This window comes from Apaloderma vittatum, unplaced genomic scaffold, assembly GCF_000703405.1.
Source record: "Apaloderma vittatum isolate BGI_N311 unplaced genomic scaffold, ASM70340v1 scaffold21370, whole genome shotgun sequence".
Taxonomy (NCBI): Eukaryota; Metazoa; Chordata; class Aves; order Trogoniformes; family Trogonidae; genus Apaloderma; species Apaloderma vittatum.
Window position 1 is genome coordinate 1 of NW_009694253.1, and position 24,584 is coordinate 24,584.

Genomic DNA, 24,584 nt, shown 5'->3' on the forward strand with positions numbered 1-24,584 from the left:
CTGGAGTAGCTGATTGCATTTTTCACCCCCCTCCCTTTCTCTGTTTTCCCATCTTGCAGGTGCGGTGGTTCGTGGCCGGGCGAGGCGGGCAGCTATGCTGCCGTCCTTCAGTTACCTCACCAGCCACCCTGGCTTCCGCGGCACCATCAAAAACTCACCGAGTGATTTCGTCGTGACAGAAATCGAGATGCCCGAACACTTGCTTAGGGATACCCGGCCCGAATCGCTTGATAAAACCAGCGAAGCGCTGCTGGAACAAAGTAGCTGGTGCCTGGAGCCGCCCAAAAAGCTGAGAACGGAGCCTCCTGGCCCATGTGGCGCGCCCGGGCCTTCAGAGTGTGACCCGAGCCGGGCAGGCCGAGACCTTGCTGCATCCCCTAAACAAAACCAGCAGGAGGGTGAACCTGAACTGAAAAGTGACCTTGAGGAAGCCAGCGTGTTGGATTCCTTGCTAGGCAAACCCATGAGTGAACTGCTTAATAAATTTGCGTGTGATCTGAAGGACGCGTGGGGCTTGGAGAGTAACGCTGATGCTGGCACTGGGGAGTTCTCGCTGGGTCCTGTACTGGGCAAGAAAAATCGAGCTGATTTGCACAGTGCTGTTAGGCAGAAATTCCCCTTTCTAGTCACTGTAACGAAAGACAACGAAATGATTGTAAAAGGAAATGCTGATTACAGAGAACTTTGCCGTTTAGTGACTGAAAAGGAAACAAGTGCTTTCTTTAAATTTTTAGATGCAAAGCTAGAAAAGTCTACATTTTCCTTTGAGCCTGATGGAAACAAAGAGCACAGAAAAACAGTTCACCACTTTATCAACAGAAAGTTTGGAAAACTTTTAGAAACCAAGTCTTTTGCTGTGACAAATGTCAACGATCAGCAAAATATGTCCATAATGGTACGATTTCGAGAAAAAAGTTCGTCCAGAAAAAGGCCTGCTTGTGGTTTCCAGGAAAAACAAGATCTTTATACAGGTAAATATGACATTTTTAGTGAAAATGCGAGATATTAGGGTGTTCTTTAGTAAGACCAAGACTCAGAATGATTTTTAATGTGATGTATGGGCCTGGCTGACTCGTTATTTATGGTGAAATGAATCATTAATTATGCAGTGTTATTATAGCACTGGAGAATGAGATGGAAGAATCAAGCTACTGCAGTGATTTTTTTACATAAGCTGTTCAAGGGTAAAGGTTGCAATTCTGGTTGTAGCACTTCCTTGCGTACTGCCTTTCCCTTGCAAGTAGGGAGGGTTTCTAGCCATCAGGCAATATGTGTGTGTTGAATTGTGTTGCATTTATCAGGTGGTATTTTTAAGGGGTTCTGATTGTTCTATGACTTTTGTTTATCTTGTCTTCATTTTTCTGTTTCAAAACTGAAAAAGTCCCATTTCCTTTGGTTTTTTGGGGGTGGGAGGACTGTTTCTTTGCAGTTTTCATGTTTGAACAGAAGAACTTGCCAAGCTGTCATGGCAGAACACCTGTATGATTTAGAAGTGCAAATTCCTAATCATTCTGAGATGATTGTTTCAGCTTTCACCCTTCAGAAAGAAAATCTAGAAACACTAGAAGCAATCAGCTTCTTGGCTGCTGAACTTGGTGTTCTCCCGTCAGACTTCAGTTACACTGGCATCAAAGACAAGAAGGCTATTACTTACCAGCCTATGGTTGTGAAGAAGGTGACTCCTGAGAGGTACTAACAATCTGGGTGCATTAAGTGTAGCACAGAGTGTGTATGTTAATAACTATCAATGTGGTAGGTTCTTCTGAAATGTTTTTTTTGTTGATGTGTCTTCCCTTCTGTATTACAGCACAGTGGAAATGACTTTAATATTTCGTGGCTTTAGGGAATGTAGAGCCAAGTGCTGAAGTCCCCCAGTGTTGGAATTCAAAGAAAAGTCTCACCTTTGTCTGTATTTTTCATAATGCAAATATATCTTCTGGGGCAGTATCTGTCTAATTCATGCCCATGGGATCCAGTTTGTAATTTCTTACGTACCATCCTGTAGCTGGAACCGAGAAGTCTATAGTGCATGATGCAACAGATTTCCACCTCCTGTCGAAGTATTGTCTTGTGGTCTGCAGACAACACTTTAAAAGTTTATACAGCTACAAAACTGCAGGAAATCATTACACATATGCTTTGGACAGATGCTGTCTTTGAGTGTTAAGTGTCAGCTTCTGTTATATTGTCCAGTTCAGAAACATGCAACCAAATAAAGAAGATGTCACCAAACCTGAGGGCAGAAAATACCTTCTGAATAACATGTCTGTAATATAAGACCTGCCTTTTCATTCCTTATTTTTGTTACTCTGTAGCTAATTCAGTGGATAAAAAAATATAATCAGTTCTGCCATAGTAACAGTAAAAAAGTGCTGAAGTCAAAACCCTAATTTATTTCTTTCTCAGCTTTAACCAAGTGGATTTTGGTCTTGGCAAAAAAGTACACTTTACAAATAAAGAAAAGTAGAATTTATTTTTTTAGGATTTATTACTAATACAAATGTATATCACTAGTAAAATTCAACTGCAAACTGGGCCATAAGGCAAATTGTTCAAGAGATAATTAGCAAAACTTTTCATTAATGTTTAAATGATTAAGCAAAATAATTAAATGCTTCCAAGCCACTGGCGTAACAGGGAAAATGAATAAGCTTTAGAAATAAATGATTTATAAAGTTATGAAAATATTTCATAGAATGTAAGCTTTTATGCTGGAAGTTTCTTTTGATTTTAATAGCTATTACTTACATATAAGAACAAAGAGACTGAGTGGATATTTTAAAGGGGAAATCCTTGAACTGTCAGCTGTGTTTCCAATTACAAGCACGTGCAAAGGTATCCAGAGAATCTGTGTGCGGAGTTTTTGTTAAGTCTGACCAAGAAAGAGCAATTGTGTTTTGGAGTTTGCTAGAGCACGTTACTTTTTTTTTTTTTTACTTTTTTTTTTTTAAATGAAGAACATATTTTTAGAACCAAAGAGTAAATTACTTGTTTTTCAGTAAAATCTTCAAAATGCTATGCAGTTGCCTTGAGAAAGTTCGATTGCTTCATTCTAATATCTGTTGAGCTACAGAATGTAAGTCCAAGTGAAGCAAACATTTTAGAAGTATTTCTGGACTATAACTAACTTTTAAGACTCCTATCTCTGCTTTTGATTTTGTTTTCTCATAATCATCTGTTTTAAATTCCTTTTTATTTTTTTTCAAAGGTTTTTGATTCTAGTGCAGAGGTAAAGAAAGTATTTATTAGATGTTTTAGTAGGGGATGGTTCATAATTTCTCCCAATTATTTATGCAGGTTGAAAGAAATTGGAAGCAAAATGGAAAAAAAGGGCATGAAAATACACAACGTACATTCGACATGCCAGCACCTTAGACTTGGTCAGCTGAAGGGCAATCACTTTGATATACTTGTGAGAGATCTCAAACACCATAGTCATGACTCGTCTGCAGATTTGAAAGAGAGAATATCTGAAGCAATGGAAAATGTTAAGGTAAAAAATCCTCATGGTTGTCAATAACGTACAGAGTTTTAATTCTGTGCTGTAAAAAAAAAAAGTTACTTGTAAGGAAAGTGCTTGTAATAGCACAATAATGGTGTTATTTCCCAGTTTTGGTGCTTTTTGGTGCTTTTTTGCTATTTCACGTCTTTCCTGCATTACTTAGGGAATCACAGGAGTAAAGCTGCCTTCCAAGGAGGGGCCATAAGTGAATTTGTTCTGTGTTGCAGACTGCAGACCCCAAAGTGGTGCAGCAGGACATATGGGAAATCTGGTAGCAAATGAGTGTGGATGTAAACGAGCTGTCGCGGCGCAGACCTCAGGCCAATCGAAGCGATGTGTTTCACCTTGCCAGTGCCAGGGTGAAAGAATGTAGTTACAGGTGTCAACCGATTCCATGTTTTGGTCGTGTGAAGAACATACATGCTTGGCTTGGGTGAAGAACTTTCATGGCATAAATACATATGAAATGGCCATAGCAGAGAAAAAAGATCCCCTGAAATTCAGTGGGTTTTGATTGCTGTTATCCTGAGTTCCTGAAGAAAACTCCATCATCGTTGAGAAAAATAAAAGAAGGTCATGGAAAGGAAAAAATCTAGATGTTTTGTACAGCAGTAATTTTCTTGTCCTGTCTTTCTGATTTATAACCATTATACGAATTAATTAAGAAGATTAATCCAGGAATAAAGACTGGAATGAAAACTACACAGTGTGCAAAAGCAAAATACATTACATTTATTTTGGAAATTAATCTTATTATTGGTAAAGCCATTCAGCTGGTCCTTGAATGCTTTTCTCTCTCTCTTTGCTACATCTGACTATTTTATTTTGCTGTTTGGAAGATGAACACAGATTCCTGTGGTTGTGTATCTTGCTTTATTAGATTTAGCTTACTGGTTAGATGACGAATGACAAACCCAGCAAGTGTGTTAATCCAGAGGGCAGATTCTTCATCTTCTATGAAAACACAATCACGTACGGGACCTATGGGTGTCCAAAGCAAGGTTATGTAATTTGAACTGAATAAGATTTTCAAAACAAATACTATACAGTTTTTGCTTGTCTACTCCATGCATACTTACTATTATCTAGAAAAGGGTGGTCTCATGGGGTCACAGGGCTGTGATCTTACTGCCCGTGTGTGACCTAGAACTCATCGGAAGATGTAAAATCCCAGTTAGCAGAAGTGATAAGTCTGGCTTTTACTGTTCTAACAGCAATACAAATAATCTCATGGGAAGATTAGTATTTTTAAGAAAAAATGTCCAACAGTAGTTTGTTCATTATCTGTGCTATGCTGCTTTTGCTTGAGATTTCATAATTTAGGGAATATAAAAAGCTCTATTACTTGGATTTGACCCGTAGTCGTATTGATAGTAATTAACGATATAGAAATAATTTTGTTTTGTTCACCTTTTTTTTTTGATGAAAGTGAAGACAATGGTAGGAGCTGGGTGTCTTTTTAAATAAAAATGTTGTAAAGACTCATGAATCGCGATTTTGTTACATATTACTTCTGATTAAAAAGAGAATTTATATGCTTTTTGGATGTAAATGTAGGTGTATGTGTGTTGTATGCTTAGTCTCATGAGTTGTACCTGATACTTTCATGGTTTTAACATACTGTTTATCATTCTAGACAAAAGGATTTGTAAATTACTACGGACCTCAGCGATTTGGACAAGGACAAAGTGTTCAGACAGATCAAATAGGATTGGCTTTACTAAATGAAGAAATGGTATTTAAATTATGTAATTCAAGTAGTTACTATCAAATTAATTTCACATTACTGTTGCAATATCTGACACTGGAATTGACCTTCCCAGTGAACGATTTCATTTGTGAGATAAACCCATATGTGTGCTGGACGTAATTGCCAGACAGGTTTTGGCAACAACCATATTTAGGGGGCCGGTTAGCTCAGTGGTTTGGGTGCAGTGCTGGCAACAAGGATCAACACCGAGATCGCGAGTTTGATTCCCGCTTGGTACCCATGTGTTGCCAGGTCTAGTCAAGAGGTGGCAACCCTGCCCAAAACAGGGAGGTTGGACTAGATGATCTCTAAGGTCCCTTCCAGCCTAGGCCATTCTGTGATTCTATGATTCTATGAATAAGCGTGAAGATCTTCACACTAAACCCATTTTTTTTCTTACTTTTTTTAAACAGCAGATGCAGCTTTAAATAGTTCAGGAGGTGATTTTTTGGTCTATAATTGGTATGTGATGGTGATCGCCATTATGCCACTTGTCACAAAAGTGGCTGCACTCTGTACAAGATTTGAACACTCAAATTGTCTTTATACAATGTTTATTTATGGTCCTGATTGCCTCCTAACTTGTGGCCTCTTTATCCTGCTAGGGGGTCTATATACCTCTTAAAAATGTCACGAGATATGACATAGTATCATATGAAAAGATTTGCTTTTTCAGTACCACAGTAATTTATCTGCTATATAGAAGAGATTGCTGCTTTCCATTATTCCTTGGCCACTTTCCCAAACTCTTTGTTCTGAGTGATAGCTCCTATGTAAGCTAAGGAGAGCTTATTTCTTAAGTAATTTATGAGTCGTATACTTTCCAATGGATATGGTATAGTACTTGGCACAGGTCTTAAACAGAATCAGACACTACAAAGTCAAATGAATACTTGGGAATCCTTTTCTTCTGATGTTTTGGTTCTGAGAAAAGTCAGGAAAACTTATCCTCCCAATATAAGAAGAACCAAGATCTGAGGGTAGCCGAGAAATGTTACTGTTGATGTATCTGACATTTTGAATTCTGGTATGCTAGCAGTCGGTACCGTGTGCCAAGCCCTGAAGAGTAATGATTTAAATCTCTAGTCTTAACTCAGTCACCTTTTAGTTTACAACATGTAGAAACTCCTATCTATATTAAAATCGTGCCTGTATGTACTTACACAGTCTAATACAGAGGAGGACAAGATGTCACAGCTTGATGTAAGTGCTAGGAAGTTGTGTGACTCCACTGATGTTGCAAGTAGCAGAGGTTAATGTATCTTTTTCCTTGTCACAATGTTATCTAACCTAACACAGATTATAATTTTAAAAAGAAAGATTCTTGTCCCTCTGTGTGAGACTGTGGAGAGAATTTTATGTGAAACGTGCAGGAGGGAGAGAAGGAACCTTCATCTTCAGGATAGGATGATGCATTACAAAGTGGAGCAGTACTAACTGCATGTTCAAAAAGAGGGAATGATTTCTCACAGAGCTTTGAAAGTTGTCTTCTGCCTTCTGTGTGACTAAAACCTTTTCTTAATATAAGGAGGAACACAACCATATTGGTTTGCTGTTCATGGCATCTTCTGTGAAAAGGAGAATTTGTCTTTGACCGTAAAGAACTGATATAATTTTGAGAGCTTGCACAATATGTTAGCACTGAATTGGATGCATGATGATCTGTTTAGTTGACAGTTATATTTACATGCAAAAAATATAAATTGCTAATATTATTCTTTAAAGGTGAAAGCTGTGAAATTATTTTTCACACCCGAAGATACTGATGACCCTGTAAACAACGCAAAAAGATATTTTCTTCAAACTGGTACGTCTAGTTAAATTGTCTATATATTTATTCAGGGTCAGTATTGTGAGGGAATAAGATTTTGCTGTACAGAGAAATACTTTTTATTTTGCTGCTGCTTTATAGCACTTAGAGCTTATGCTGTGGAACTCAGTAGATTTGCTCAGTTAGAAGTTGGATGAGGGTGAAGCCTTAAATGTGCAAAATAGTGGAAAACTTCAGGTGCACGGCAGTATAGAAACAAATGCTGTATTGCATAATTCTGGAAAAAGACTAAGATAATTATATCAGAATAGTTTTAATCTCCTTCCATCTGTCTGCTTTTGGAATATAAACTTCTTCTCCCTAATAAAGGAAGCATAGAGGAATGAGGGATGCACACTTAGCACTTAGCACATATATGCATCTAATTTTCTGAGATTTCTATAACAAATATAACTCATCTTTGCATCTTTGGCAATTGCTTTTATGTCTGTCTAATCATGTATCTTTTCCATGCTTCCCTGCAGTCTTCTTTCTGTCTTGAACTAAAATCAACGAAATATGTCAAAGGCAGAAGTGTGCTGAATAAGATGCTCTGATTGTCACATTTATTGATAAACATTCAACTTAACTTTTTTACTAAAACTAAAAATTTGACGTTGCTCTCAACTTTGAGTATATTTTTTCTTTTCAAATATTCCACATCTGTTAGGCTGCTTATCACTGTAGATTGACAGAACTCTGATATATAGCTTCAGGAGAGACAGATACGTTTTATTTTGCAAAAAAGATAAGATGAATCTTTATGTGCTGGATGGAAAGACTTTGATGTGGACCCTGAAAACAGCTGCTTGTCTCTTTCTGAGAGCAAAAGATAAAAGGCTACACAATAAGCTTTGTCATATAATCACTTGTAATGAGAAAATATACAAATCATACAATTTTAAAGATACAAGATTCATATAAATGTAGTGCAAACGTGCTTAAAAATATTTTCACCTTGCTTGAGGCTCAGACTTCCCAGTGGCCAATGCAATTTGTGCCTTTGAAATAAAGGCATATTTCTGCACTGATGAAATACATGTCGTCCAATGATGCGAAGTAGAAGTTCAGTGTTCTTCTATAGCTTGCTTTTTACTTTCAGTTACCTGATCTAAAGAAAACTTTGGAGTGACGAGGTAACTTTCTAAAAATAAAATAATGCGAACTAGACTGAATAACTGAAGGACAGCTGATTAGTCTACAGTGTGTGAAATAGAATTCATGGGACTGGGTTGATAGGCATGTGAGATAAAATTTGTCTAACATGAAAATTGAAGGAAAGGGAATAATAACCTAGAGGACAGTGTAAAGAGATTAGACTGATGCCATTTTTTCCCTACCTGACTATTTCACCTTCTTGAGTGTATTTTTTCCTGACAGGTAGTATTTGAAAACTCAGAGGTTACTTATATGGTTATTTTTGTTTATATCAGAAGATGCAAAGGGTGCACTTGTGATGCTACCAGAATTTAAAGTGAGAGAGAAGATGTTGCTACGAGCTTTAAATCGCTATGGTGTAAATCATGAAGGTTGTACCAAAGGATGGCTCAATATCCCCCATTCCATGCGCATATTCTATGTCCATGCTTATTGCAGCAAAATTTGGAATGAAGCAGCATCGTACAGGCTGAAGATTTATGGTTCAAAAGTTGTTGAGGGTGATCTTGTCTTCTCAGAAGAAAACCATGAAAGTATTTCTCTGAATGACAAGGTAAGTCTTCACAAAATAGGTGTGGGTTTTTTTTTTTAAAAAAAGCACTTAATGTTCTTGAATACATGCTCTAATGCTTTTATTTTAGTTCATTCACTAAAATATTTAATATTAGTGACAAAGGTGAAAAAAGTGATGGGGTTTTTTTCTTTAACCGTAAGTAGTTATATGGGCTAGCTGTGTTTAAGTAGCTTTTTTCTGTTCTCACCATTTATTTTACTCAAATGAGAAGAAGGAACAGAATGTCAGAGTTGATATAAGTAAATATTTAACATGCACGGTATATAATGCTTTTCTTAGGATCTGACTTGGGAAAACCTTCAGAGTGGACTCTGGGGATGCCTATCACAGAATCATCGCAGTTGGAAGTGACCTCTAGAGGTCACCTCGTCCAACCCCCCTGCTAGAACAGAATTGCCCAGAGCACATTACACAGGATTGCAGCCAGGCAGGTTTTGAAAGTCTCCAGAGGAGGAGACTCCACAACCTCCCTGGGCAGCCTCTTCCAGTTAATGCAGATCTGAGTCTTGCTCTCCAGGTCAGAACATCCCATTACATACATTAACAAACGTAAGGCTATGGTGAAAGGTGGCCTGAACTCGTAATCATGTTGCACCTACACAGTCAAAGCATGTTTTGCACAATTTTGCTTACTCATGCAACTGCAGCAGATTGATCGTGGGTCTAAAGTGTTAGCAGCGGTTCAAAAAATGTAGCAGCCTTTTGGGAAAGCAGTAAAGGGCAAGGGAGTGCTTCTGCCTGCTTGCCCGCAGCATGGCCTGGGTGCTGTGCATGGAGCCATAAGTGGGGCAATGAGCAGTGGAATGTCTGGTTCTAGGTCTTGGCATGCTGAAGTCCGTTCTGAAACCACGTCTTCTTTCAGGGTTAGCATGCCTTTTTGTTGTTGTGGAAGCAGTTGGGTCTCTTCTCCTAAGTAACAAGTGACAGGACAAGAGGAAATGACCTCAGGTTATGCCAGTGGCAGTTTAGATTGAATACTAAGAAAAAATTCTTGTGAAAGGGTTCTCAGGCAGTGAATCGGGCTGTCCAGGGAAGTGGTAGAGTCACCATCCCTGGAGGTATGTGGTGCTCAGGGATGTGATTTAGTGGTGTACTTGGCCATGTTAGGTTAAGATGATCTTAAAGGTCTTTTCTAACCTAAATGATTCTATAATTCTGTCTTTTCTCCCGATCATCAGATAAAGCATAGAATTTTGCAGTCTTTGATAATAAATAGTTGTGTGCATAGGCAGAATGTATCTCATTTCTTGTGGGTGAACATCTCACAAATTTGGAAGCAAGAGCACTTGAAAGGTTACTGAATAACCTCCAGTCCCTGTAGAGTGGCTTCTGTTTCCCTTGCGATTTTTCTTCCACAATATTTTTGAGAGTGAATGTTAGTAAAACAAGTAGATCAAATAAAATGAAAAACAGAGGTATCAAATTCAGTAGTGAATTATTGAGTTTAATATAGAAATATTCCTATTTAGAATCGTAGAATCATAAAGGTTGGAAAGGACCTTAAGATCAAGTCCAACCTACAGCCCTACACCACCCTAACACTAAACCATATTAAGTTAATATTAAGCATTTTTCTTAGTATTTTTGCCTTTACTGATGTAACACATATTACATTGACACAGTTAACCTCAAAGCATATGAGTTTGAAGTGATAATTTGATAATTAGTGGTAGATAAGATTAGTAAATATTTAATGCAACACCGTTTACCAGTAAACAGATTTCTTTGTAGTAAGCATCCCTACTATTTTTCATATCTGAAATAGGTTATTGTTCTTGTAGTAGTCAAATAACCTTAGAATCCTTTATAAGTTTGGGAGTACAGTGCATAATTCCTAAAATAAAGTGTATGTTTTGTTTTTAAGAAAGCTTTTTTTCTTAACTTCTTTAAATGTCTGTCAGGTTCATGTAGTCACTGCTCCAGAAGAGGCGTCTAACAAGTACTCTATAAACCAAGTAAGTCGGTATGAAAAATTCTGAGTTGTTGATCACTTTATATGACTGAAATGCATTGTTTAATATGATTAACTGGTACAGTCTTCTTCTCTGCCAGAATGCACATTAAAGAAAATACATGTGAACTAATGTCCCCTCTCATAGCAAACAGGAGGAAAGAATACTTGTTTTGGAATGGAAATAAGTACAGTGACATTTGCATTATGGCAGTATTTATCTTGAAGCTGAATGTAACTGCTATGAAAATGTTTTTAGTCTGCTGGGAAGAACATTTGAGAGCAGCTGATGTTCTAATTTTTGAGGGTTCGGAGTTCTTAGTTGCACAGTCTTACACAGGCAACTTAATGTCTTTATTGCTGAATCTAAATAAAGGAGCTAGGAAAATCACGTTAGTATATTTCTACTTTGCTTTAGGAAACCTGATACATTGATTATTTTTTCTGCTTTAATTATATCCATGATACCTGTGTTGCACAACTTTATTTCACAAGAGAAGCTGTTGTTTTACTATTTCAGGCACCAAAGCCTAAGATTTAGACACATTTAAAATTGTAATCACATTTATTTAAAGGGAAATTGGTGGGCCTTATTTCAAATATGTTTGTTGGTTTGTTTTTTTTCTTTGAAGGTGGTTCTTCCAATGGTGGGACATAGTATCAAGTATCCAAACAATAAAGTTGGGCAATGGTACCATGAAAGACTTTCTAAGGATGATCTACAGATGTGTAAATTCAGAGTATCTCCATTACAGCTGAATATACCTGGATGCTACAGACCCATTTTGAAAAATGTTCAGAACCTGTCGTATTTTTTGGAAGGTAGTGAAAACAGAACTGAAATTGAAGACAACCATCTGAGTGAATCAAAAGTCTCTCTTCATATATCATTTGACCTTGATTCCTCATGTTATGCAACAGTCTGTCTGAGAGAAATAATGAAATGTGACTTTTAAGATCCCAGTTAATGAAAGATTGCAGGAATATTATGCAGTGGTGATGTTTTATGTATAATGCCAAAAAAATAAGGGAGAATAACAGATTCAAGCCAAGAACAGGAAAAATTTTGTAGATTGAACTTCATATTGATCAGGAAAAAAAAACACCAAACCCCTTTGGAATGTTCAAATATTTTGCAAGCCCTAAATGCAAACCTTTGGGTGTGTTAGAGTAAAAAGATATGTTATGCCAGGCAGGTCTAACAGAACGTAAAGAAACCATGTGCTGCAAACACGGATTTCATATTTGCGTATGCATTTGACTTGCAAATTAAATACTGGAACAATGCTTGCAGCAAACAGATGTGCCATCTTTTTTATAATGATTTTTTAAAAAACAGTTTATACTAAATACTGTTTGAGCAATAATGTTACAAGTTTGTAGCCAACAGGTATCTATCTAACTGAAATTTGCAGTACTGAGGTTCACTAAATATATTGTGTTTTCTTTGTGTTCAGGCATTAAGTGTTAAGAGGTGAAACTCCTGAGTTGACAGTGACAAGTCAGCTGATACTTTGTCAGGCATGTGATGAATCCACGAGCTTAAGTTAATGCTAAGGATTCCAGGATTAAGTAGTGTAGCTGGTAGGTAGTGCCTATTCAAGTAAGCTCATCAAAATGAGGTGAGTAATTAACATAACTGCAAAACCATTTATAATAAAACCAAAACCCTGTTTACAGGTTGTGGACTGTATTTCTGTAACGGTGAAGCTTTATGGTAGTTAAAAATGTGTTAATGAAACCATCCCTGGAAAATAGCTTTTATATTTTTTCCTAATTAAAAAAAAAAAACAAAAAAACAGTTCACTGTGATAAAATGAGGGAATTTATGGAAAAGGGGAAAGCAGCAAATGCCATTTACCTTAACGTTAGCAAGGCCTTTGACACTGCTCCACAATATTTTTGAAAGTGTCCCGGTTTGAGCTAAACAGAACCAATTCTCTTTTAATGATTTTTGCTTTTCAGCTCAGTCTCTTCTAAAAGGCTGCATTTTTTGAAGTTAACAGCGTGTTTTTGCAGGCAGTGTCTTATACTTGCTTCTGTAGTGTCACTACTGGCTCTTGTATGCCACACTGGGAGTGCCGGGGAGTCAAAGGGTCACAAGGAAGTATCTGGGGACGAACAGACAGGACTGGTGACCAACAAGAGTATTCCATTCCATATACATTATGTTCGGCGTAAACTGAGGGATCACATGGGTTAAGCCCTCTTCTTCAATGGCCAACATCCAAGGAGGACTCCATCTGGTCTTCTGCATTTGATCCCAATCCTGAGTTCCCAAATCCAGCTCCTGCATCTGGTTCCCCTCTGCCCCTGAGCCTGGGGCGTCCCCTGTGCCGCGTGCTCTGCAGCATCAGTGGGGATTGCTATCTAAGCAGAGAAGTTGGGTTCAATATGTGTTTTATATATATTTGTATATAGTTCATTGTTTCTATTATTTTCTTACTAGAACTATTATTGTTTTATTAAAGCTATTTTAGTTTTCCAGTCTGTAAGTCTCTCTGCCTACCTCTGTTTCCCTTCCCATTTTGGGGAGGAAGAGGTGTTAGAGAGCATCTCTCAGTGTTCAATGGCCGGCCAAGCCCTAACCCTCAACAGAAAGCAAGTTAGGACATTATGTTGGATGGATGGACAACCATATGTGTAAAAAATGTGATTGGATGATGAGGTTCAGCAAGTAGTTGTTATTGGGTCACACCCTACCTGAAATTACTACCACTGGAGTATCTCCTGGGCCCCATCCTATTTAATGTTTTTGTCAGTTGTGGGGGATCCATGCGAGCCGGACGAACAGCACACCTATATGATGCTCCATAACGCCAAGTTTATTCCACTCAGAAGGCTACTTTTATAGTACAGTTAGTTCCTTACACGTGTACAGCACGAGTTAAGTGTTACATGATTAGTCGTATACCCTGTCCATGCACTACATGATTGGTTACACGCTACTGTCCACGCGGCGAGCACGAACCCAACTAGTCCCTGTGATAGGCTCTTGTGTACGGCGTCAAATCTCCTGATTCTCCTGGCCTACCTTCTTATCTGAGATACTCCCAAAAGCTGCATTGTCTTCAGTAGTTTCATAATTAGCTGTCTCAGCACTTTCTGTCGGTCACTGACCTTTACTCTTTCACCAAGATTCTATGTAGTAGGCCCCAACAGTCGGTGACCTGGAGGAGGGCATGGAGTTCACCCTATTGAATCAGCAGATGACACCAAGTTAAGGTAACAAATGCATTCTCTGGAGGATCAGGCTGCCAGTCAGAGCAACCTAGAATCACTGAGTCGTAGAATCATAGAATCGTTTTGGGTGGAAAAGAACTTTAAGGTCATCGAGTCTAACCATTAACCTAACACTGCCAAGCCCACCACTAAACCATATCCGGAAACATCTCATCTACGTGTCTTTTAAATGCATGCTGGAGGAACAGGTCGGTGGGAACCTTGTGACACTCAACGAAGACAAACACAAAATGCTACCCCTGGGAAAGAAGCACCTCTGCAGCAGCCCAGGCTGGGGGGCAGCTCTGTGGGAATGGCTCTGGTGGGCAGCTGAGCATGGGCCAGCCTTGGTCCTTGGCAGCAAGGATGACCGGCAGCCTTCTGGGATATGTTAGCAGAGACACAGCCAGTAGATCGAGGGAAAGGATCATGTCAGTTTTCAGCACTTGTTGGATCACATTTAACTTCTGCGTCCGGTTTTGATCTCCATCACAAGAAAGACTTCAAGATGCTGGAGAAAGTTCCGCAAAGGTCCTTAAGCCATTTGGGGACTGGAACACTTGTGATTTGAGGAGGGGCTGAAGGAACTGGGCTTCTTCAACCTGGAGAAGGAATGGCTTTGAGAGGGGAAACCAACAGAAGCTCTCCAGTATGGGGAGGTTAGCAAGAAGATGGAGCCAGTCCCTTTGTAGTGGTGCACAGCAGGAGAACAAGAGACAACGAGCATCAATTGGAAAACTGGGTTGATTGAAGTACTTTTCCTCCGTGAAGGATGGTCAGGGAGTGGAACAGGCTGCCCAGAGAGGCTGTGCAGTCTCCATCCAAGGAGCTTTCCAAGACTCAACGGGATAAAGCTCTGAGCGACCTGGTCTGAGCTCAGAGGCAACCCTGTTTTGTGGAGACAGTTGAACTAGAGACCAGAGACCGCTTACAACTCGGATTACCCTGTTATCCTAAGCAGAGTATTGCAAGTGTTTATTCAGTCTGTAGATGGCAGTGTGACTTAAAACTAAAATGAAAAAGCCTACTCGTTTTTACTGAGCAAGAATTGAATTCTGTTTATGGCATCGGCCTTTCAATCGTAGCTTACAGCTGAGTAAAATAAATCTCCCAAGGCAGATAAACAGACCTAGAATTATAGGAATAGGAAAAATTAAACTGTAGAAATATAATTCATGTTATTTCAATGACTGTATAAAGCTGTGTGGTAATGAAGGATCCAGCTAATTCACTGCCTTAAATAAGAGGATTTCTTTATAACTCTAAGTAATTAAAAATTTGACCCTTCACTTTTACAAGGGAAGTTAAACTGTCATGCAAACAATAGCTACAGAGCCACTGTACGTCATTTACCATGTTCGCTCTATTACAGTACTTACTCTACACCTCAGGTTTGTGGTGTACAAACTGTTTGAAAAATCAATTTCCCCACCACAACCCATCTGAGACAGCTTTGTTCCTGTCTTTGCTTTTCAGTATCACCTCTTCCACTTGCTCTTGAAAATACTGTTCTTCTGGAAAATTATTTTTAACTCAAGTCGCTTTGTTATAGCACAGCTCAAAAAGCCTTGTCTTGTCACTACTGACATGGTAAAGTGCTTCAGTGCAGACAGGAAGCTGCAATTACAGTGACCAGAAGAAAGAAATTAGCACTGAAGTTCTATTTAAAGAGGCTATTGTCATCATCCTTCATGTGGCTCAAAACAGCCTTGAAAACCATCTCATCACGCACAAGATTTGAATACAGAGGGTATTAAAAGGTGACCATTGATTTGGAAAAAAAACACACAAAAGGTCAGATTAAAAGGTTTTTGACTGAAAGGCACACTATTTTAAAATAAAAGATCAGAAGATGGTGTTAAAAGAGTTCTATAATCATTTTAGGCTCATTTGTCATTACTTCTATTGAACACTAAAAGGACTAATCTTCTTAAGCAAATCATTCTTTCAGCGACTTTAAGGTGAATGAGCTAATTATGTGTGTCCATGGGTTAAATTCCTATAGCAGAGATGTTCTGCTAGGGAAAAGTCAGGTTAGCTATTAGAGTGTTTATATGGTAAACATCCTTCTTACTTCAGTGGGCATTTATTTGTAATTCATTCTCTTAATCCTAGCAGCTATTTTGAAGGATTGTGTACATAACAGCTAAATTCAGAGAGTTCTGAGTGCAGTCCTCAGCTCCCTAAATATAATCTGTATAAACAAAACGTCTGGGCCCCTGCATTTAGAAAAGATTATCATTGTGCACTGATCTGAGTTTAAGGAAAAGATTGATGTGTTATCTCTCATCTTACCAAGTGCTTCTATTGATACCATCCTTTTCTGATAAGATTTAAAGCACTTTGCTAATACTAATGAAGACAAGTCTCTGATTCTGTTTCTAACAAAAGGGGTTTTAAGTTCAATGGCCAGTTGGTTTTTTTTCAGCACAGATGATAGATAATTGGGCATTTGAATGGGAAAAATGCAAATGTTCTTAATCTGTGAAATCCTATTACTTTTAATTCATTACAAATTTGACAACTAGTATTATCCTCAGTGAGAACTTAGAAGTTTTCAGACATTTCAGAATGATATGGCTTATAATTTCATTCCTATCATAAAGGTAGTTCACAAGCCAGGTAGATGTACAATTATTGGCCCAGCTCACTCATTAAAACTCCATTAACTCCTCTTTTGGTGCCAGTGCTTGTCAGCTGGTGATTTGACCTCTTACACCCAGCTGGTGAGCTCTTCCCTTTCTCTTGCAGAACTTCTGCCCATGATAAAAGCTTAAAGGAACAAGCTGAGAAACTTAATGCTTTCTTTCTTTCCTCAGTCATGCCTTGCAGCCCACTGGTTCAGATCTAGATTCCTTTTAGAGGAAATGAAACCAGAAAGCGAGCTCCAGCTGCATGCCAAGGATACTTTTTGTCCAAATGGAGGAAGAGGAACAGGGATCCAAATGAGAGGTTGGTCACCCTACCCATGGGTGCGTTCTCTTATGGAGCCTAAACAACATTTAGCCCAAAGTAAAACTACTGAACCTCATGGTACATAGGTACAGAGGCTTCAGTGCTTCAGTATGTTCACCGTGTTCTGTCACACCAAAAAGCTTGCTCTTGTAGATGTTGTCTAAGGATGTTGTGTTTGCAAGGAAGGCAGAATCAATGAAGTGTGCTTGTGCTATCTGAGTTTTTTCATTGTGCTTAGCAGTAGTCAGAATCTTACATTACAGCAGTTTAAATGCATTTGCAGCTTATACACAAATATTCCTACCTGCTTAGAACTGAAAAAAACCTGACTATATCTGTCTTTCAGAATGTTCCTGCACGTAAAAAAAACAGGACACCCTCCCATCCCCAGGAAAAAGCACTTTGTTTTTTAACCTTCATGTCTCTGTCTCTCTGCTGAAATCATTAATATCTACATTGAACTCATAAGCCAAATTTCAGAACTCTTCATAAAAAGAACCCTTAATAATGCATAGCCAAACCATTCCCTTGTTGGAAGCACAAGAAGGATCATTTAGTGATTTTGTACTGATATGAAATAGAAACAAACACATAGGATTAAAATGAATTTAAATTTAACACTCTACAGCTGTAATGATTTGGATCAAGGCTCAGTCTTTTACCTTATCCTGTCTACAACAGTTCCTGTAAGTGGACCTGTAGGAGAGAGTAAAGCAAGGGAAGTATATATGATATTTATTCTCCAACTGTTTTCAGTTCAGGTGATTTCCTCAGTCTGGTTTACTATTTAATAACTCTTAGTGGATTTCTTTTCCAAATCCTTCTCATCTCCCCTTGAATAGGTTCAACCTCTTCCCAGAGTTCCATGTATGCTACCTGTTGTATGAATTTCCACCTTTTGTTCTTTTTAATCTGCCTCATTCTGACTTCGTTTGAATGACCTTTGGTTCTTGTGCTTCAGTACAAGGGATAGTAAAAACTTAATGCATACCTATCCTCTTGATTCCCAGCCATTTGTATCTCTGCTCCTGTGGAAGTTATTCCATACTTATAATTGCTGTCCTTCTGTAAGCTTTTCCTAGGGTTTAAAATAACTTTTTGGAGATGAGGGACCTATAAGTGCACACAGTTCTGTATTTATACCATGGACTTCTCCACTGCTATAGTGATATTTGTTTTGTCCTGTACCCTTCTTAATAAGTGATCTTCTCTTTGACACTCCCTTCTTCCCTAAACATTGAAGCAATATATTCTTGGAACTAGGTATCTGTAACCCCAAGATTCTACCATGGAGTCAGGTGAAAGCTCATTATTTTATGTGTGAAGCATGCCATCTTAGAGTATTTTTTAGCCTCGTTAAAATGCTCATGGGTTTTGAAAGGTCTTAATCTGGATCTCTATTCAGTACAGATCAGAAATTTGAATTCATTTTTCATCATAGCCTGTTAACCACAGTTAGAGCCTGTAAGAGTAACTATTAATGAAGGTAGTGTCAAGGTATGACATTTTTGGTTGAAAGTAGGAGAAAGACTTTCCTGAAATTTAAGTATGGGAGACAAAATGTAAAGTTTAATTCAGGTGGAAAACACATTTAATCTGTGTGAGGTATTAACTGGATTATTCTGCAACAAGGGACTGACACAGCTGCATACCCATACACACAGTTTCGGGTCCTATTGTTGAGATACGGGAAAGATTGTCCCTAATGAGAATCTTGTTTCTGAGCATCGGAGGCTTTGGGAAAACAAGGAAATATTTAGTTCAGTTCCTATATGCCTAACAGCAGAAAAGAGCTAGTGAAGGAATTTGAACTCCTAAAGGATTTGCATATGCGAAGTAGGACATTTGGGAATGTTGTTAATTCCCAACCTCTGCTGAGAACTCAAGCTTTAGAGGCAATGTCTTATAGAAAATCAAATTAAGCACCTGAGTTATGTCAGTTCTCAAAGTTTGACCTAGAAGTTTGGGCTTAATTATATCAGTTAAAGATGCATTTTTGTAATCCTAAATTTGTACTAAAGGTATGATAAAACATGCCGAAGCACATGGAATTATCCCCTGGAGCAAAACACATCCCCCTTCCTTCCTCAGGGCAGGGTAAAACAACTTGGAAAGGCAATAACCTCCATCCTAATGTGCCAGCAGATACATCAGGTGCTGCGTAAAGCCAGGCATTTCTGGTCAAGTCAATCCAGCATCTTCCCTGACAGCCCAGCTGACAACCGTCCCACAAAGCTAAAAAGGTATCTTTTTTTTTTTTTCCCCATGGGAAAGGAGTTTCAGGAAGGAGCTCCTCATGGAGCCCTCCTGCTAAGGAATCAGAACATGCTTCATATTCAGTGCTGAATCTCTTCAGGCCCTGAGGGCACCCCCAGCTCTGACTGGCCCTCACCTCCCTCTGCCCATGGCTATCCCCAAAGAAGAGCTGGGTGGCTGGGGCTGCCCCAGGTACCCCCGCTGCCCAGCTCTTCGCCAAGGCAGTGGAACGGGCTCTGGGCATGGCATGGCCACCTGACAGAGCTCCTCAGTACAAAAAAAATTTCAACCTTAAAAAACTCTGCTTGCAGCAGGTATTGTTTATATGATACACGCTGCAACCAGACTATATAATTAATCCAAACACTTCCTTTATAATGCCACTTTCTTTTACACCTTGGAAATAATGCTTGTTAGCTAAATGGCTGACAAATTACTGAACTGTGTTACTCAAAGAAATCCTGGAAAACTGCAGGGCAAAGTTCACAATCCCACACTGCCCATAAGCCCTAATTCTTGGCTAGACACCTGATACAGATAGTGTTTATCTCCTACCAGCCTGTCTAAGGCAAAGAGTAGTTTTCTGTTTCAAAACATTTTCACATAAACATGCACTCAGGTGTTTTAGCATTGCCTCAAGCTGCACATCAGTTACTTATTCCCTAGGAATAGTGTATGACATAATATAATGTTACTGTATGTTAACTCTCATCTATTTGCTTTGCCCAAGGGAAAAAAAAACCACTCCACAATATACTTCACCAAATAAAAAAGTTCTCTTAAATATTGAGAGTCCTCCACCTCTCTTATTCAGGCAGTCTCTCACAGCTAAGCTGTGGAATTGTATCTTGGAGTGTGTAAAACAGTGTAAGATAATTTTGTGGATGAAAAAGAAACTTTTGGGGTGGGTGCTTTCAAAAACTGGTTTAAGAGAAGAGTGAAGAAGAGATCATTTTGGAGGCTTGGCTGACTGCTGTATCAAAAAAAGTTATTGATAAGATTGAAACTCTGTAGAGTGCTTGTTGGGAAAGGCAGCAATGGAGAGAGAGATGATCTGAGAAAGAAGCTGTGCTTGTAAAAGAGTGGTATTGACAACTGAGTAGTATGGGAGGAGAAAGATAAACAATTAGATCTGCTTGAGTAAATTGACATAGATCCACTTAACACAATATTTTTCAGTATATGTACATCAATTCAGAGGTGTACTGATCTATTGTTGCCTTTGCTTGAAAGAAAGAAAAGTTTCTGAGATAGCAGTTCTGTTAAAAGAGGGGGTAGAGTGGAGAAACGAAATCCATACTACTTAGAAAAATATACTTGTGGGCTCGATCTGATGCTGCTTTGCAATTTATGAAGGCATTTACCCATTTTTCAAAACAGACAAGGTCAGAGATTGTTTTGTAACTGTGACACAGAAGGGTGAATGACTGTGCAGGTCTGGAAGTATGCTCTTCTGGGCACAGGAGTGACTGGCTGCAATCAGGACCTGGGGTCAGATCTTTGTCAGCTTGACTGACAGGAGCCAGTTGAGATAGCGCAGGGAATATATAGTACAGTGGGGCGTGGGCTGTCGAGGCACATGCTGATTAAAGGGCACTTTAAAATAGATGACAATCTAATGGAGAAGAAGCATGATTTTTGTCTATCTCACTGTAAGTGCAGCTCTAGTGGGATTACAGTATTCCTGGCATCAAATGGACTCTACGATTTTATTTTATGTCACTTGTTTTCAAAAGAAGCCAAAGGCTGTGTCCTGCTGTTAATTTATAGCTGTTTTTAAGTACTTTTTAATCAGTAAATGGGAGAAAAACATATCACAACTTTGTCCATTTTTGTGGTATTTTGCTCTTTTATTTGACCCTGGCTTCTTCATTTCACCTTCCATTTAAAGCGCTTCCTCTCTCCTTACATGCTGAGAGGCATCCTCATCATAGGAGCAGCAAATAACTCGTGCCCTACCAAGCTAAAAACGTGACCTTTTAATGTTAACCATTCCAGTCAGAGAACCTGCCGCGCTCCTTCAACGTCCACCCCTGCCTACCCCTTGCCCTAGGGACTGTCGTTCAGCTTTGGGTAGCTATGCTGGTATTTCTTTCCTGTCTTGCTGGTACGGGAAGAGCTGTGTAAAGTAAAGCTGCAGGACAGAGGTTCGGTTTCACAGTAGGAGCACAGGTTCAAAAAGTTATAGCCTCATTTTCTTATTGAGCTCAGCCCTTCAACCCTCGAGGGCTCTCCAGTCTGAGCTCGAGGGTGTCAGACAGAGCAAGGGGAGACCCAGCAGCGCTTGTCCTACTTGAATTTACACAACAAGGACCTTAACAAACATAAGAAAAATAAGCGTGCAGAAGGCTGGCATATTGACTTTGGCAAAGCAGCTGGACTACAGCTGATACTTTTTCTCTGAGGACCTTTTTGATGCTGATTCTGTTCAGGAACTGTGAAGTGATTTGTCATCTTCAAAGGACAGGTTTGTCTTTAGTGCTTACAAGGCTTAGCTGAGCAAACAGATGAAGTGCTATTCCTAAATGCAGTAAAAAGGGGCGCTCTGTTCAGAATATAAAATATTCTAATGAATTGAAAAATGGGAATCAGGTGAATGTGAAAACTTTTCATCCTTGAAAACTTCTCCCTCCTGCCCTATATATTAAAGTAGCACAGATGTGGAAGGTAAATCCCTTACTATGTGGGACAACTATGTTTTATGCTATGGTCTCTTAAGCTAAAATCAGGAAACAATTATAAAAATATTATATCAAAGATCTTTCCTTTGTCACATGCAATCTTTATCTTATAATGTAATTTTATTCCAATGTTATAATGCTGAGAAAGGATACATGAAAAGAACCAATTAGCATTTCTACTGTCAGAACTTCAGCTGTGTTCTGAAATGCTGGTATTTACTAGCCCCTTTTATGTTCTTCATTGTAATACACAAGCAATTTACTGTGTCTTCTAGCATTTCTGTTTTCAGACAAATGAATTGTGCAGGTGAAACAAAACGTAATTCAGTTTATTATTAGCATAATTGTCCATCCAAGGTAAAAAAACATCACAAGAAATTTGATTCTAGGATTTAAACTGCTTTTAGGCTTTGAACAGGAGATTTCCAGCCTGTCATATTTTTAACAAGTGGGCAAAGAATAAAACAGCATATTGTGCTGAGGTTCTTGATGAAAGACCATCATGTGGCTGTGTAGGAATGCTGAGGTAAAATCAGACCCAGACAGTCAAATTCACCAAAAGCATGTGAATGGAAAGGGCATTTGATTTTACATGCCATGGAGTCTAACCACAAAGTTTACAAGAGAAACCCAAGTTGGCATGAAGTGCACTGAAACAAGGTGTTCAATCAGAAGAATTGCTACTTTCCAGAAACATGCACATGGAGGAGAAACTGTGAAAACAATGAAGTGTCACATCTCATGTTCGGTGTTTTAAAAAGCACACTGACACATACTTGCTATAAAATAATTTGATATGCATTCCTTATTTATAGAACCTCAGATTGATGCAATTCATATGAATCAGATTCCAGTAGAGACTGCACACGTAGGCACACATGCACAAGCTCCCTTCAGAGAATCTCTCTGCCCTGTTTCTGGTTCCCCGGAACATCTGAGGCAGAAGGGCTTCTCTAGGGCTCTTTGCTGGCTCTTCACAGCCAGATCTCTGCATATGAGTCACCACATTGATGTGGAGCTGCTTATCTCAGCTACACACAGATTATTCTTCTACTGGAGTATAACAATTTATATGACAGTACCTAATAGGAATCAGAATGTGGGGCTGATATACTGCAGTTCTTCCCTTTTTATGGCTTAATTACCTGTTTGAAAACAGAGTTGTATAGGGTTAAAATAAAACCAAATCTCTGTTCGTAGACTCTGAAATGAATATGCTGCTTTATGGGGTTTACAATTAGCATGTCATACAACTTCACTCCACAGATGTCTTTTTTACCAGTTAGGAGGCAAAACAGATTAAATAGAATTTATTAGGTTATTGTGGTACTTTTTAGTATTGGGACTGGCAGAAAATGTTCAAAAGACTGTTTTACAGGACCTTAGATATGACACGATTTAAACAATAAAGGTTAAGTTCCCAGGGCAAAAACCTGGGAGGAAGAGAGATAAATTCAAGGCAAAATACTTTCTTTTAAAAGCTGAGGTGATCTTGATATCCTAGGACTGCCCCTGCCAGTCAGGCCTGCCTGGAAGCTTTACATGAAACTGGCTGCAGAGACCTCCCACAGAAGAAGGTTTGGATGTTCTAGATGTTTTAGAGCGGAGCCAAGGTCTCTTTTACCTAGTTCATGTGGCTCAGGAATATTCTGAGCCAGGCACAGTTACAGCCCCAGCCACTAGCAGATACCCTGAGGCTGGCTTTGCCTACGCGGTTTGAATGTTCTCGGCCAAGCTACAACAGAGTCCGCAAGCAATAATGTGGGCAGACCAGGCGTGGCTTTCCCAGCCTTGAGCTTGCTCTTACCCTTGCTTTTTATGTAGGGAGGTTATGTGTAGACATAATTTGCAATACCACATTAAAGAATTTTTGGGGTCCCTGCATGCTTTTCTCAAAAGCCTAGGAAATGACTGGCTAGAAAGTGCATTAAAAGAATATTATGGTAGCAAGAAGAAAAATACTGAAACTGAAATTCCCTATACAACCTCAATTCAAGCTTCTTCTGTGTCTGTGTTATTATATAGCCCTTTATTAATTATTTTTCCCACAGGAAAATGTGAGGGATGGATAGAGTTCTAAGGGAGACTAAGAACTCTATAGTGAAAGAGACTTTGTCTTGTGGTCTGTACTTATGATGGAGAGGTCTATAGAGAAAGGAAAAATGGTCTTTTGTTTCAGGCAGTTGAATACAGAATTGTAAAATGTGGAATTGCAGCAGCTGAGAGTTGTGGGACTAGATGCTGTCCTTGCGTCCAGCACAGAATTCCTGTGTAATATTTGTGAAGGCATTTACCCACAATGTCCCTACTTTTAAGGAAAGCTTTTTTAAGACTACAGAATCTGATCTACAAAGTGCTGAGCCAGGAGCTGAAGTTGAAAGTGATGATACCTTGGCTTTCCTATTTGTGAAAATTCAACTGTAAGGATCAGATTTGGCACCTAAATTTGATGGAGAATATTTCCCTTAATTTCTGCTCCCCCATTTGGAGATAAATGATCCTTTCATCTTCTGAAGTTTTTGAGAAAAATTCTTTGTTGTCTGTGAGGCATAGATGGTACTGTAATGTAACAAAATGCCCATAAGGAAATCAGTCAGTATCTTCAGAGCCAGGCTTGAACTCTTGCATGGAGCCTAAAGCTATACACTGAACGCTAAATGCCAAAGGACATTTTCCATAGCTGCCTGTCTGGTGTTTATGGCTATTCTATCCCTCGAGTGCAACT

General features: G+C 38.9%; 1 protein-coding gene across 1 annotated transcript; it reads left to right on the forward strand.

Annotated features, from left to right (window-relative positions):
* Positions 1 to 94: 94 nt before the first annotated feature.
* On the forward strand, positions 95 to 11,701 carry PUS7L (pseudouridylate synthase 7 homolog (S. cerevisiae)-like). The gene is made up of 8 exons (XM_009867097.1): positions 95 to 971; positions 1,530 to 1,689; positions 3,298 to 3,493; positions 5,139 to 5,237; positions 6,978 to 7,059; positions 8,496 to 8,773; positions 10,696 to 10,749; positions 11,378 to 11,701. Exons 1-8 carry the CDS (start codon positions 95 to 97, stop codon positions 11,699 to 11,701), a joined length of 2,070 nt encoding a protein of 689 aa, XP_009865399.1.
* The last annotated feature ends 12,883 nt before the right edge of the window (positions 11,702 to 24,584 follow it).

What these genes read in the sequence shown, in the direction of transcription:
- PUS7L (XM_009867097.1), top strand. Translation starts at nt 95, where the DNA reads ATGCTGCCGTCCTTCAGTTACCTCACCAGCCACCCTGGCTTCCGCGGC. An exon ending in AAGAAGGTGACTCCTGAGAG is followed by an intron (nt 1,690 to 3,297) that starts GTACTAACAATC and finishes TTATTTATGCAG; the next exon opens with GTTGAAAGAAATTGGAAGCA. An exon ending in AAGCAATGGAAAATGTTAAG is followed by an intron (nt 3,494 to 5,138) that starts GTAAAAAATCCT and finishes TTATCATTCTAG; the next exon opens with ACAAAAGGATTTGTAAATTA.